The sequence below is a fragment of the Rattus norvegicus genome, chromosome 11, assembly GCF_036323735.1.
Source record: "Rattus norvegicus strain BN/NHsdMcwi chromosome 11, GRCr8, whole genome shotgun sequence".
NCBI lineage: Eukaryota > Metazoa > Chordata > Mammalia > Rodentia > Muridae > Rattus > Rattus norvegicus.
This window is the reverse complement of record NC_086029.1, coordinates 42957272-42972553: the sequence shown is the minus strand read 5'-3', so window position 1 is coordinate 42972553 and position 15282 is coordinate 42957272. Positions and strand designations below refer to the sequence as shown.

At 42.4% G+C, this 15282-nt stretch overlaps 1 protein-coding gene across 1 annotated transcript in view; it reads left to right on the top strand.

Annotated features, from left to right (window-relative positions):
• Window positions 1-15282, top strand: part of Scaf4 (SR-related CTD-associated factor 4) — a 56040-nt gene that overhangs the window by 34740 nt on the left and 6018 nt on the right. The window contains 8 exon segments of the mRNA NM_001037347.2: window positions 888-1078; window positions 1780-1880; window positions 2263-2376; window positions 4270-4426; window positions 5756-5913; window positions 6873-7041; window positions 7126-7212; window positions 7431-7556. Coding sequence (NP_001032424.2) covers window positions 888-1078; window positions 1780-1880; window positions 2263-2376; window positions 4270-4426; window positions 5756-5913; window positions 6873-7041; window positions 7126-7212; window positions 7431-7556 — 1103 coding nt within the window.

Genomic DNA, 15282 nt, shown 5'->3' with positions numbered 1-15282 from the left:
ACTGTCAGGGGACTCAATGTACAGACTCAGTGTATAGCCTTGAATTCAGAGCAGTCCGCCTACCCCTGCCCTTTGGGTGCTGTGATTAAACGGATGTCAATCAGCTTTAGGTTTTTCTGATGTTCAAAATAGTAATAGTTGGTACACAAGGAGAAGGTACCAGAAATAATACTGATTTTATTTTGTCTTTTTAATCAAGTCGGGGGGTTTAGCTAAGTCAGAGTACTTACCTCATGTGCCTAAGACCCTGGACTCAATCACGAGCATTGCTTGAACTAGGTCTGGTATTGCACGCCTACAATTCCAGCAGTGAGGCATCAGAGGTTTGAGACCAGCTTGGTATACATGAGACCCTGCCCTTAAAAAGACACCTCCTCCCCAAAGCCAAGTACTATTGTGTCACCAATTTTACCCACATTTTGTTTGAGTGACTTTGTGTGTGTGTGTGTGTGTGTGTGTGTGTGTGTGTGTGTGTGGTGGGTGTGGTGTGGTGGGTGTGGTGTGGGTGTGTGTGTGGTGTGGGTGTGTGTGTGTGGTGTTCCAGGAGTTGTAAGTTCTGTGCTGACAACAGAAGTGGAAATGAAATGACATATTGAAGTCACAGTTCACAAGAAAGGGAGAGGAGCAGCAGTGTACCCAGCCCTGAGCAGAGCATGGACTTCTTAGACCATGGAGATGGGAGTTGTGGTAGTGTTAGAGATGCTAAACAGAGAACACAGTTACACGACGCCAGCCTTATTTATTTTGTATAAATTATACCCTTGTATATTCCTTGTTTCTGAGTTCATACAGATCCAAATGTTGATTCGTGTACTTGTGGATTCTTTAACTTAATATGTGCCTTTTCCCCTTTCTCTGTGTGCTATCCATCTTTGGAAATATATTAGGTCACCAAAAAGAAGAAGATCTAGGTCTGGCTCTAGGTCTCGGAGATCCCGCCACCGTCGGTCTCGGTCCCGGTCCAGGGATAGGCGCCGGCACTCGCCTCGCTCTCGCTCTCAAGAAAGACGGGATCGAGAAAAAGAGAGGGAGCGGCGGCAGAAAGGCCTCCCTCAGATCAAGTCAGAGACTGCAAGTGGTAACTAGTGAATCTGTCTTCACCCTCCCTTTATTCTTTCTCACGCTGTGGCTTTAAGATAGTTTTATGACTGTTAGCAAAGCCATAAATGGTTCAGTATCGTGGTTGAGTTTTATTCTGAATAGGGTTTGTGTATGTATGTCTGACTTATGTACTGCATGGTCTTTCTAGTGCTTCTGCACATAGGAGGTGTGTCTTTCCACTGGCACACCTACTTCCCTCTTTGATGGAAGATTCTAGACTGGGTTAGCTGGGTTGTCATCATTTTGAGAACATACATAGTAGGCATATTCTTGTACATCATTAACTATTACATTTTAAATCATAACAGTGATCAGTGGGTATTTAAAGCGAGGCTCTTACATAGGAGCCACCATACAGATAAACTGCATGAAAGCTAGGAATGGGCGGCTGCTTGTTAAGGCTGGGTTGTTTGGTTCTAGCCCTTTGTTCTGTTCTTGCTAGCAGATGTCACTGCTGTTAGGGCCTGAGGCTTCATAGCCATTTTTCGGTCTAGTCACAGAGAGACCATTGCTTTTTCAATTCTTGTGTCCTGGTTTAGTTTCTAAATACCTACTTTTAAGTTTATATACTTTATACATGGGGTTTTCTATTTAAACTTTCGGCACCGGGGTGCCCTGTGGTAATGACACTTGCTAATGTGCAGTGCTGCTGGATTGTAACCACTGATTTACTTTCAGTTTGCAGCACCACACTGTGGGTGGGACAGCTGGACAAAAGGACTACTCAGCAGGATGTTGCCAGTCTCTTAGAAGAGTTTGGTCCAATTGAATCAATTAACGTGAGTACTTATGGCTTGTAAGGTGCTGGCTAAGCAAGTGTGCTCAGTTGTCTTTGAGACTGAGGTCTTGAGCGCTCAGGTGCAGCTTCCTTCACATTCTCTGTAGTAGATGTTTCTCAGACAGCAATGTTTAAGTTAAACTACCTTTCTAGGAAAGTCTGTAACAACATTTGCATGGTTTAATTAAGACCAAATTTGAATTGCCAACATTGAACAGCACAGGTTCTTCCTGTTTCGGTGGTGGTACTGGGGTCTGAGACGTTGTTGTGCGTGTGTGCCTGTGTGCTTCAGTGCCTGGACCCTTCCTCGCACTGTAAAGCCCTGGTGAAGGAGAACGGCTGTGGCTAACTAAATCCTCTGTCCTGTTCTTTGATCCCCTTAGATGATTCCTCCCAGGGGCTGCGCCTACATAGTTATGGTTCATAGGCAAGACGCATACCGTGCCCTGCAGAAACTGAGCCGAGGAAACTATAAAGTGAACCAGAAATCCATAAAGGTACATTTTTATCATTTATAAAAGGGTTTCACGTGTAAATATATTGTTGTTGGAGGTTTTCTTTCAATTGTAATTTTCTGCTTGGGAATGGCTTAAGTCATAAAAGCTACCTCCTAAACCACAGTATCACAGCTAGAACAAAACGTTACCTTAATGTTAACCAACATAAAAGTTTATGTAACAATTTTCTTAGATTCTTAGTGTTTTAATGTAGTGTATTCTTATCAAGCTTTTCTTCTCCCCCAGCTTCTTCCAGATTCCACCTCCCGAATCTCCATGGCCCCCCCTACCACACCACACCCCTGGTCTGGAAAACAAGCAATAAAATGAGATTGGGAAAAGCACAGAAAACATTACACCCTCCTGAAAATCAGAAACCCAAACACACAAGCAAAAAGTCACTAAGACAAAAATGCCCAAAGCAGCTAGAGATAAAAAGTCTACCCTCACCCCCTAGAAAAAGAGTTTGTTTTGAAGTCAGCCATGCACTACTGGGATGGGTCCTCCTCTGAGGGTAATAAACACAGTGAGGCTCCTTTGGAAAAACTAATGCTTCTTTTGCAAGCAGATGTCAGTTTCAGTAACTTCTTAGTTAGAGGCAGGAGCCTGGCTTCTACTTCTTCGAGCTGGTACCCTATCTGGCTTGAACCTGTGCAGGACATGCTGCCATGTCTGATTTCATAGGTGCATCAGTACAACAGTTGGAGTTACCCAGGCCCCGCTGGCTCTAAATTTTTTCCACCTTCTCTTCCACATAGTTCCTTGAACCCTGAGGGGAGGGTTTAATGAAGGTAGCCCATTTAGGATGCTGGTCTTTTATTTCCTATCAATTCCCCCCCCCCCCAAAAAAAAAAATCCTTCTCTGGAGATGGCTAGGGCAGGAGTTGGTCTGTGGGTATAGCAGAATGTCATTAGGAGTCAGTTTATTGCTAAGCTAACGAGCTTTCTTGTTTTGAGACAGGGTTACTTTGTGTAGCCCTGGGTATCCTGGAACTTGGTCTGTAGACAAGGCTGCTTATTTCTGCTTCCTCTGAGTGTTGGGATTAAAGATGTGTACTAACAATACCTAGCTAACATAAAAATCTAATTGATACGATTTATTTTTTTAATAAAGTAGTGGGAATTTAACCAGGGCTCTTAATGTATACTAGGTAACCCTTATACCTCCAGCCACCTTATTTATTTATGTACTTAACTTACCAGGCTGGCTTTGAACTCCTGATCTTCCTCCATCTTCCTCCTGAGTCCTGGAATTGCAGCATACAGTGCCTCGTCTGTCTAGCTATAATTGGTGCTTTAAGGATCCCCCCCCGCCCCCCCGGAGCTGGGGACCGAATCCAGGGCCTCGAGCTTGCTAGGCAAAAGCGCTCTACCACTGAGCTAAATCCCCAACCCCCTAAGGATATTTTCTAATAAAATATTTTCTTATATAAAAATGTAGATATTTCACAACTTAAGGTTTACCACCCCTTTTTAGAATTAACTCTGAAAAAAACCAAAACCCAACAAAAGTAAAGAATATTAGAAGCGCATGGACAGCTGCCCTCTGAGGAGTCAGATTCAGTGCTGCTGCAATTACTTCCTGGTTCTACTCTAATGTAGACTGAAAAAAGATGTTGCCCTCTCTGTAGACTCTGAAAATCGGTGTCCAGTGTGTTGGGCTTCTCCCTGATAACTCGATCTTTCTCCACTATGTGCTGGCTGTGAGGAATGTATAGAGATTTTTATCCTGAGACAGAATGGGAAGATAGCAGAACCATTCATCTGATTCGCAAAGAGAAGCTTAATGTCCAGGGACAGTGAGTCCAGGCTGCTCCAGTAGAATGATGGAGAGTAGCAGACTGAAGGTTTATGACTTTGTTTCCTTTCTTTGTGTATTTTCACCGATTGTAGATTGCCTGGGCCTTAAACAAAGGAATAAAGGCGGATTTTAAACAGTATTGGGATGTTGAACTTGGTGTTACTTACATTCCATGGGACAAAGTCAAAGCTGAGGAGCTGGAGAGTTTCTGTGAAGGAGGCATGTTGGACAGTGACACACTTAACCCAGGTAAGCAGACCCATCTGTCACTGACAGGTCATGGTCATGTGACAGATTAAGTCCCAGGCAGGAGACTGCCTCTCTTGAAAATTGAAGACACTGTGATCTTTCTCTGTATAACGTGACTGTAGTGGAGAAGTATGAACTGTAGAGATCGTGAGGCTCATGGTTAAGTAGACCTTTGCACTGAAAACAGACAACTTAGTCCTCGTTACTCCTCATTGGCACAAACTGACTGCACAGGGCCCCCAGATCAGAACACTTTCAGCACCACAGCATCTTACTTAGGTTTGGGCTCCTTGATTAGAGAGAGATTCTGTACTAGTAAGATAGGATGACATTCACCTCTGTATTATGGTTTAATCCATGATTCAGAAATAATTTCTTTAGAAAAATGTAAATATCCAGAGAACAGACAGACAGACAGACAGACACGCGTGCATGCGCGCTCACACAAATACACACACACACACACACACACACACACACACACACACACACACAAAATATTAGACCAGGAAGTTGAGTTGTTTGTGGATACAAATATTACAAGTGCCAAGTTAGTAGTAAGATTGCTGTGGGAATAAAGGATGTGTAAAGCGTGTTGACAACCAAAAGCAGGGACACCCTGCTCCCCCTTCCCATTTGAAGAACGCTTTCACTTACAGGAAGGAGCCAGATTGTATTTCTCATCAGACAAATAAACTCACCATGTCCAGGTGTATGCTTGTGGCCAGGATAAAGAGACTCAGCCAGTGGAAGGGACTTTGGAAGTCATGGTCCTAGGAGGTTTTATTGATGACATAGAAGATTACTAACCAGGAAAGCCCTGGAATACAGAATGGGACGATAACTTTCTGGATTTTCCTTTCTTAGAAGATAACAAAAGAGGTGAAAGGGCTCTGTTAGTGTTTACTATTAGGGGTGACTGAGAGGATGGCTGTTAGAACTGGCCATGTCATCCGGGTCCATCTGTTTCCCAGATCTATTGTTACTTGTTCATTTACATAATTACTAAAAATAGTAACAGAAATTTGTTTAGTGACACTAATATTTTCTTTTTCAATTAATATATTTATTTAATGTATGAGTACACTGTCGCTTTCTTCAGACACACCAGAAGAGGGCATCAGATCCTATTACAGATGGTTGTGAGCCACCATGTGTTTGCTGGGAATTGAACTCAGGACCTTGAAAAGAGCAGTCAGTGCTCTTAACCACTGAGCCATCTCTCCAGCCTGAAGCTAATATTTTCTAATCTTTAATTTTCATCTTTATATATTTGAAGTTATACATGAAAATGGCAAATATTTATTGTTACCTTTGTTTAATTCACAGATTGGAAAGGCATCCCCAAAAAGCCTGAAAATGAAGTTGCCCAAAATGGAGGTGCAGAAGCCTCCCACACAGAGCCAGTGTCCCCCATCCCTAAGCCTGTGCCCGTGCCTGTGCCTGCCCTTCCTGTTCCTGCGCCTATAACAGTACCACCTCCACAGGTGAGAGGCTGAGAACATGGACTAACCTTCAAAGGTCTGAAAGGTTGCTTTTGAAATCTCACTGTTCTGTCTAAATAAAAAGTGAGTAGACACACATAGTAGTGTCCTCTGTTTTTGGTATTAAATCTATTTGTAAACTCCAGCTTTTTTCATAAATATTAATAAAACCAGATTAAATTTAGATTGTTTCACAAGTGTGTAGACTATTCAGTGCCCTGATTTATAATGTCCTAGAGATGAAATCCAGAACTACTGTGGATGTTATTTTGCTTCTTACTAGGCCTTCATTTGTCAGGGAGTTACACTGTGCTGAACTCAGATACACATTTCCCAAGCCCCAGCTGCTTTGTGGAAGATGGAATTCCATGTTTGTTGGCTGTTTTTGTTGTTGTTTGTTGTCATGTAGCTCAGGCTACCCTCAAATTTGCCTTTTTCTATCTGTTTCCCAAGTGCTAGGACTACATGAGCTGATACACCTCCCTGGCTTATTGGTGGTTTTAAACGCTGAGTTGCATTTGTTGGTGTTCAGTGTCAAGACACCATCACTGAGTGTGTATCAGCTCACTTAGTCTCAAACTTTCTTCAAGTTGGCATGTTTCCAGTTTAGAACGCTTAGATAGCCAGAAAGGCAGTACAGTTTGACTCTGGGATAATTCATCTTATTAATTTACCAAGTATATTGCCAGCTATCCTTTCTGCATTTCCAGTTTTTTAAAATTTCAGTCCTGGAGTATCTTCAGACATGCTGTACTGTCAGAAGACTAATTGATGCCAGTCAGAATGGCCATCTTACAGGAGAGAGCAGAGCTTAGCGTTACAGCATTTAGGTAGGCACAGGTTGCCTACTGTCTCATTATTCTAATAAATATAGTGGTATAATGACAATTTAAAAGCTCCTGCTTTTATTTTCTTGGCACACATAGACTGAAAGCAGCTAAGTATGTTTTTCATTTTTCTAGGTCCCACCGCATCAGCCGGGCCCTCCTGTCGTTGGTGCTCTCCAGCCGCCTGCTTTCACTCCTCCCTTAGGGATCCCCCCTCCAGGCTTTGGCCCTGGTGTTCCTCCTCCTCCTCCTCCTCCACCACCATTTTTGCGTCCAGGATTCAACCCAATGCATTTACCACCAGGTACACCGACTCGACTGGGAATACTCTTTTAGGCTCTGAGATAGAATCATGTAGCAGGAGTTGACATGGTTTTTCTTACTCTAGGTTTTCTTCCTCCTGGACCCCCACCTCCTATAACTCCACCAGTATCCATTCCTCCACCTCACACTCCACCAATAAGCATCCCAAACTGTAAGCATGTCTTTCCTCTATGCTGACTTGACGTCTTGGAGTTGGGTAGGAGGGAATGGGAACAAATAGGAGGGTCTGTAGTCTGGGACAAGTTGTTGACCGGGAGCGTGACTAATCACTCAGCTTCACATGTCAATGTGATTATTCCTTAGCTACTATCGCTGGTATAAATGAAGACACTACAAAAGACTTATCTATTGGAAATCCCATTCCAACAGTGGTGTCTGGGGCTAGAGGAAATGCCGAGTCTGCTGACAGTGCGAAAATGTATGGTTCTGCTGGGCCACCTGCTGCACCCACGAGTCTGCCCACCCCTCCTGTAACCCAGCCTGTTTCACTGCTTGGTAAGTTCATTATTCTTTTATTGGTACTTTTTCCCCTTCAAGTTTGGCTCTTTAAAAATACTGTGAATTTTGGCGGAGTAACGCCCAATGCCGTGTTCCTCTGAGGAAGATCTTAAATGGTTTGTGCAGTTGTTTTTACCAGGTCACCTTATGCCTAGTTGTCCTGAATAAAACATTTCCATCTGCATGTGTTAATTTGGTATACAAATGTGATTACTTTCTGTGAAAGTAATTGTTATAGTTGTGTTCTTGATTAATATGATTCCATACTTACAGCTCTAGCAGCTGGCTCCTTGTAGATATTTCTCTCTTCTTATCTATCTGAAACCCCTGGACTTTGGGAGCTTTTCAAGTACATAGACTGACAAACATATCTGACAGTCCTAGCAGAATGGCGTCTTTCAGTGAGAGCTGTACAGTTGAGGTGGAGTTGAGGCCTTTCTCACTAGCTCCTTGCTTTTCTTCTGCTGCAGTTGCTCCTTTCCACAACCTTACCACTGCAGTCAGGGAGAGGTCAGCCTAGAGGCTTTACAGTTACCCTCATGTCCCTTACGTGCTTCCCATCACATAGTTTTTATACTAGACCATCTTTTAAGGTAATAAGTCATACTTGAAGTGATATTACCAAGTATAATCAACATTTGATTCTCCTAATGGGAAATTAGTTCTTATGAGTGTGAGTCCATTTTATTTTCAGAGGTATACGTGTGTGTGTGTGTGTGTGTGTGTGTGTGTGTGTGTGTGTGTGTGTGTGTGTGTGTGTGTACATTTGCTCTCAGAACCTTATGTAGCTTTAGAAAAGAATCAGCTGGTGACCTGGGATATGGGACTTGGGATGCTGATTTCAGATAAAGCACTTTACTCTTCTCCAATAGCTTCTGGATTGAAATGTCTTCTTTGTGCATGCAACTAATTTATGATAAACATACCAATTTCTTTTTAAATGGCTATACTGCCCTCGTTCTGGCTGCACTTTAGGGCTTATAATGAGCTTTACTTTGAATTTCCATAGTAAACAGGAAAAAGAATGTTAGAGAAGGATCTGGGGAGGTGATTTGTTTAATGCAGGGCGCTTCGAGGGTTGCCCTATATGGGAATGGCAGAGAAGCACCGTGGCACACCAGTATGACCTGGCCTCGCTTGGATAGGACTTTTTCCGTATTTCTAAAGTACTTGCATGAGAATCTTAGAATCTGAATCAGATGCAGTTTTCTAATCAGCCCTTCTCATGTCCACCTGTGCATACCTCTGACTTGAAAAACAACTTGTCTAAGGTCTGTAGTTGACAGGCTGCCTGTAACTTACAAAGTTGTGTACATGTGTGGTTTTCTTTGGACTTCATAACTTTACTGAGTGAGTAGAAAGATCCAAGAGTTATAATCTCCAAGAGTTTGCTAACCTGCTCATAGGTACTGCTGTTGGGAGTGAGTACCTGCTTCTGTTTACCCCAGATCCTGAAGACCCTGCCCTTTATTTCTTACCACCAACAGACTTAACTTTTGCAACCAACACGAAATAAAACAAAAGTTCGTAAGCTTAAAAGTTTAACATGGTAAGCACAGCACGGCTGCAGAGCACCGAGTCTCCCTCCACGGTTCTCATTGCCTCTTGGCCTTTCCATTTATCCTTCCCTCACAGGGTGGAAGGTCATGAGAGAGGTCACTGGTTTCTGTGATTAAGGGGGGTAGGTAAATGAGTGACTTAATGTAGGACTCTTCACTTTTAATCGTCTTTGTTTATAACTTTTAAGACAAAAATTGAAGTTTGAAGGTAGTTTCAAATCCTGGAAGGTTTAAAATAATATAAAAATGGAAACTATTTTATTAAAATAAGTACTTTAAACTAACATTGAATAGTCTAGTTTCCGTTAACAGAAGGAAAATCTTGTGCATGCCTTCAGTCAGAAATCTGGAAACATGCTGGGCTTTGTGGCACTGTATACCCAGAACTCACTCGGGAGGCTGCAGTCCAAGGATCTTGAGTTGGAGACCAGCCTGAGCTACATAGCAAGCCCCTGTCTCTAAGAAAGAAATCTTGAAACAACAAAGATAGTAACATAAATCTTGACCTTTCAGAGAAATAAATAAGCTTTGGTTTTCTTATTATTACAAAGGTTTAATCAGAAGTTTATTGTGAAAACATTCCTGAGCTGGTTTTCACCCTGTAGTAGAGCAAGCCCTTTGACGAGGTGAGTGAGTGGGTGTCCACCCAAACGGCCGTTGTTCTCATCCCAGGGCCAATGGCATGGTAGGACTAGTCCCTCACACCCACCATCCCAGCACTCTTCTCACATTGTCTTCTGTCACAAGAATCACAAAGGAAGCCGACCCTTGGACATACCCATCACCAGTAACTGTCACAGTGCTCACCTGTGCCCCTCCTGCCTGGCAGGGTGAGCTTTTTAACAAGTAAGGTGCTGTTGTTGTGTTTCCATATGCATTCGAATAAAGGAGAATGTATTCAAGAGCATCACAGTTCCACCACTTTGATTGAGGAACGCAAGAATCACACTATGCTGTCACAGTACCAGTGGACCACGAGCTGGGTGCAGGTGGTGGTGTCCCCCTTGTGGGGACTTAGTGACTAGGTATTCCCTCTTTTCTTGGTGCTCTGATGTTTCCATAAGGCTGTAAAATGAGATGCTATGTTGACCAGAACAATCTTCCTAGAGGCTAATGCCAAAGTCCCATTTCCTCGTCTGTAAAGGGAAATAACATGGACACATGAGGGAATGGTGATGATTCAGTGGTTAACACAGAATGCCTGCCACCTGGGAGGCACTTAGCTGTCACGGGTAAGAAACGGTAGGAGGGCTGAGGACATCTAGAGAGAAGCACTGCCTCTGCAGTCTGCTGACCCTGCTGGACTCTAGGTCATCAGCTCTTGTGTGCTCTCAGGTAGAAAGCACACTGTGAACAACAGTCTATCTTTGTATAGTTGCTTGTGTGTTCTAAGGTTCAGAAGACTAGATCGCAAGTACTCACGCTCCACTATCTGACATGCTCAGAAAATACGTTAAATCAGCAGCATTTTATTTCATAACACAACTCAGTATGGCAGGTCTTTCTGCAGTAGTTATCCACATGTATCCTTGGCACAGTTATTTCTGATATGTGCCAGTAGTTTTGAGGTAGCACAGCTTACTAGATAAGCAGACCAAAATCTCATGTTGAGGCCTAACTAGTGGGAAGGATAGTGGAGTGCCTTGGGGTTGTTCGAGAACTCTGTCCTCAGGCTTGAGTTAGGATGCTGGTTAAGAGAGAGCAGCCTCTTACTAGAGCTGAGCTTAGGCCCTCCACTCCACTCCCATGACCCAAAAAGCAACGCTGAATTCAGAAGGACCCAAGTTTTCCACCATATTTTTGAGAACATTTTGATTCTTTAATAGTACTGATCATTTGAAAATATAAATGACTAGGCATACAACAACTATTATTCATTATTACTTGATTTTAAAGAGTACTAGATTTAGTATCTCATGGGCCAAAGTAGCTGAAACCCATAGTGCTTTGTTAAAGCTAAAGATGGCATCTGCAGTTGTCAGTCACCTAGGAGAGAAGATGGACGGTGGCAATAACAGTCTTTCTTTGATTGTATAAACGTCTGTGTTTGCCTTTCGGAACCTTTGTATGATGTGTATTGCTAATGTGATGTATAGCACATTTATTAAAAAGCTAATTGTAAATGTAAAGTTTGGGTTACTTTGGTGTTCCAAACAATAAAAAAAAGTACACAAAAAATGTGTTTGTGTTACCTCCTATCTGTCCTGTGTTACAAGGATCTCCAGAATATGTTTCAAGACACAAACTCTGCAGCTGGAATTGATTCTTTTTGTGGGACAGTAAAGCCTTCTCCTGACAGACATCACTTGTCCATTCCTGTCACACCCTCCCTGCCTTTGTTACGCAGCTGCAGATGGTGATGTTTATAAACGACCTCTCACTTCGAGAGTAATACTACACGTAAGATTACTTTTCTTTGCGATGTCCCGTGGTTTTGAAGCAGGACTCACATGGCGGCTGCTTAGCTGAGTTGCCCGTGGATCGCTTGGCACACTGAGTCCCTACATAGCTATAGCAGGCATGGAGTGGATCTCAGACTAGGTCTTCTCAAGAGAAACTGAGGACTCAGTTGCTTCGTAAATTATATAAAATGTTTGATTTTTATATTAAGAACCCTAATACGTACCTAGAAGAGTAATAGTCTTAACCCTATTTTGGTGTTGTTTGAAAATGGGTATTTGGTTTCTGATCGTTCAGCTGTGGAGTTTGCTGCTCACTCTTGAATTTTATAATTTTTATAACTAGTGATTTTAAACAATATTTAAATTAGAACATTAAAGTAACAATCTGTTATTTAATATTTTAAATTTTAATGTTAACAATCATTAATATTAAAGAACAGACTTATCAAGAGAAAATTATTTTAAAAATCCAATAAACAAAGGGGGGGAGAAAAAGAAAATTAGAGAAATTATAGTTTTTTAAAGAGTAATGCCTAGTTTTTTTAAAACAATGTCTGTATTTTAATACTTTAATACTGAACTTTAATATGGTTATAGTAAATTACAAGCTAGGAGGATGTACCAAAAGCCCATTGACACTGTCTTATGAAAGTGTTCTTTGGGAAGCGTTAAAAGTACCTACCTCGGTGTTGTTCCTTTAATGGTTTGGAAGTGCTCATTATGGTCCCTTCAGATTAATATACAATGCTGTTTTGTGAGTGATACAAAAGTAATGTCACTCTGCAACAGAAATTTGCCTAGGATAAAACTTTTTATACATAAATACAACATGTTATCTCAGAAGGAAAGCACGTCGAACAGAACATGAGGAGAATCTTACAGGGAACTTCCAGGTACTACATTGTCTCCATGTCCCTGAGGCTGTCGGTACCTTCCTGGTGTTGACTAGCCTGAAGTAAACCTTTCACCTTGTTTTGAGGGACACCTTGAGAGTGGGAGGGCAGAAACTCGGGAACCTAGAAAGGATTTCATAGACACAGGTGACTCTAGCTAACACTGCCTACAGAAATTGAGTAATGGAAGATTAACTTCTGTCAAGTGTCCTACCCAGTAGTGGAACTCAGTTATCGTACCTATCTGTCCTTTACCTTGCGGTACTTAGCAAGTAGCACATGGATTAACTTTTTAAAGTAGTAATAAATGCTGGAGGCTAATTAGCCATACAGTGTCTATTATTTTGTTTAAAAAAATTCAGAGCATCTTTAACGATTGCTGGTGCTCAGGTTTCATTACAATTCTTGCATCGGTATATATATATGCCATTTACTCAGGTAGGTGAGACATCTCAGTGTGTGGCTTCTTCCAACTCCTCGCAGAGCTCGCTCTGGCATGTAAGGTCCTGTTTCTAACAGTGAGTGAAATGTGCTCTCTCTCATTCTTGAAAATTAGCTCCTTAAGTTTTCACCAACTTTCAACACAGTCCACTGCAAGCATTGCCTGGGGTTGTTCTCAAGGGGAAGCCCTTAAATACTGTGACTTGGTAAATCTAGGGTAGGAAACCCACATGTTGATTGTATTCTTGTGCCAGCTTTCTGAAGGTAGGATATCAAAACAAATGTCCTGTTGATGGGTTGATTAAATAAATACATGTGTGTGTGTACCTACAGATGAGCAAGGACTAGTGAGAAATTGAGGGTCATTGGCAGTGGGCTGAAGGGAGACTTGATTCAGTGTGCTGGGCTCTTGTGTGCTGTCTGCTGGATTCCCAGCAGTACACCTAAAGAAATGAAGTTCCCTCATGTATAAGAAACACCACCCACCTACCCACCCTGCCCAATGGGAAATACTACAGTGACCGTATGTTGGTCAAAGTTAAAGAGCAACAGTGATAGACAATTGCAGTTAGGAATAGAAAAAGAAGGGGGGAAATGCAGTGTTTTCAAAGTTCAGAATCTCCAGGGTTTATGTTGAAAAGATTCTCAACACTTTGGTACCTGTAGCCTCTACTCGGGGGAAAGTATCTTATTGATAAGGCTGGTCACCACCTCTGTAACCACTATCCAAATGAGTGTTACTCATGGGTCCATGTCTACTGGGGACCTACTTGGTACCAAGAGCAGAGTGGACAAAGTGAGATCGGTTTCCCTAGTGTGTCCATTCCTCTGGAAAATAAGTAATAAAGATCACATGAAGCCCTTGCATTGAAGAAAGAAAGTAGAGGTGTGTTAGCAGGTGAAGATACCGAAGTGTACCATTGTCAGTACGGTGGCCAGAGTGGGCATTTGGAGAAAGTAGCTTTGAGAAAGAAACCCAAGTAGAGGATGAAGGAAAACAAACCACGTAAGTACGGAAATCTGGCATTTCAGGTCCACCAGCAAAGGGCAACCTGGATTAAGAAGCAACTTTATTTGCCTTGAGGAACCACAAGAGACTGGTAGAGCAGTCTCCGAGGACTGACAGATGAATATAGGGGAGGTTGTGGCAGTCGGGTGTGCAATGGAAGGAGTGCTGGGTTCTAAAACCTTTTATAAGGAACAGACTGGGAGCTGTCAAGAGAACAGCGGCCCTGTGTGGAAGGTACAAGTTTGTGATCTGGATGCATTTTGAAGGTAGGCCCTTCAGCACTGTCCCACTCCAAATGTAAACATGTGTCACATGTATGTGAGCAGTTGGTGCTGTAACTTCATTCTTGAGATCATCAGGTTTGAGAGTGGGTGGTGGCCATTGGGGGGAGGGTTCACAAGTAAACTGGATAAATTCTAGAGAGAGACATTCCAATGCCAAGCAGATAATATGCCATGTCAGAGTTTGAGAAACAGAATTGGTAAATGGGCATGGCTCTAGAATCTTTAAGCATTTTACAGTTGAAAATAAGGTGCTGACAGCTGAAGACATTTCTATTTGCAGCTCTAAGCAGTTAGAAGTTTAATCAGTTGGTGGAGAAACTGAAGCATAAGAAGAAGTAAGCTAAGGTCCCATAGCTATAATTGTGAGGGTTAAAGTCAAGGTGCACCAGCTTGCTCCAGTAGAAGTCTTCCATTCCACTACCCTCTTGCACTGTTGTCCAGCAGAGAGTAATAAAAAGATGTAGCCAATGGACTAGAATATGGGAAGTGCTCTGGAGGCCATGCAAGGGCAAAGAGGGGGAAGGGATGAGCTCCTGAGTGCTATTGCTGGCTCAGAACTCCTAAATCTTGCTGTGGTGGCTTAGGGCTGTGCAGTCCCAAAACCCAGGACATAGAAACAGGAGGAACCTAAGTTTAAGGACAACCTGTAACAAGCAGCAAGATGCTGTCTGAGAAAACAAAGTGCTGAGCCTTTGACATTAGCCCTTAAAATGAAGGTGATAAGTTTGGTCATGTAGGGACAGGAGAAAATGGGATGTTGGTTGGGTTTAAATCCCTGAGGAGAGTTAGTTTTTAGGAACACACATGGTTGAATGCTGAAAGATGGCAGAGAAAGGGGGTTATCTTTGGTTTTATTCATAGATAGTGGGTGGTTCTGGAAAGGCTGATACAAGAAAGAAGGGTGCAATAGGTTAATAGGGAGGAGTGGATGAATCCAGCTGTCACAGGTGCAAGAAAACAAAAAAGGACAAAACACTGCAAAAGCCAAGTACAATAAAAATAGAAAATGGTGTGTTCACATAATGGAAGACTGTTTGATAATAAGTGAAGTACTTGTTCGTGCTACACGATTTGGATGAACCTTGGAAAAATGCCAAGTGGAAGGAGCCACTCACAAAGGACTACGTATTGTATG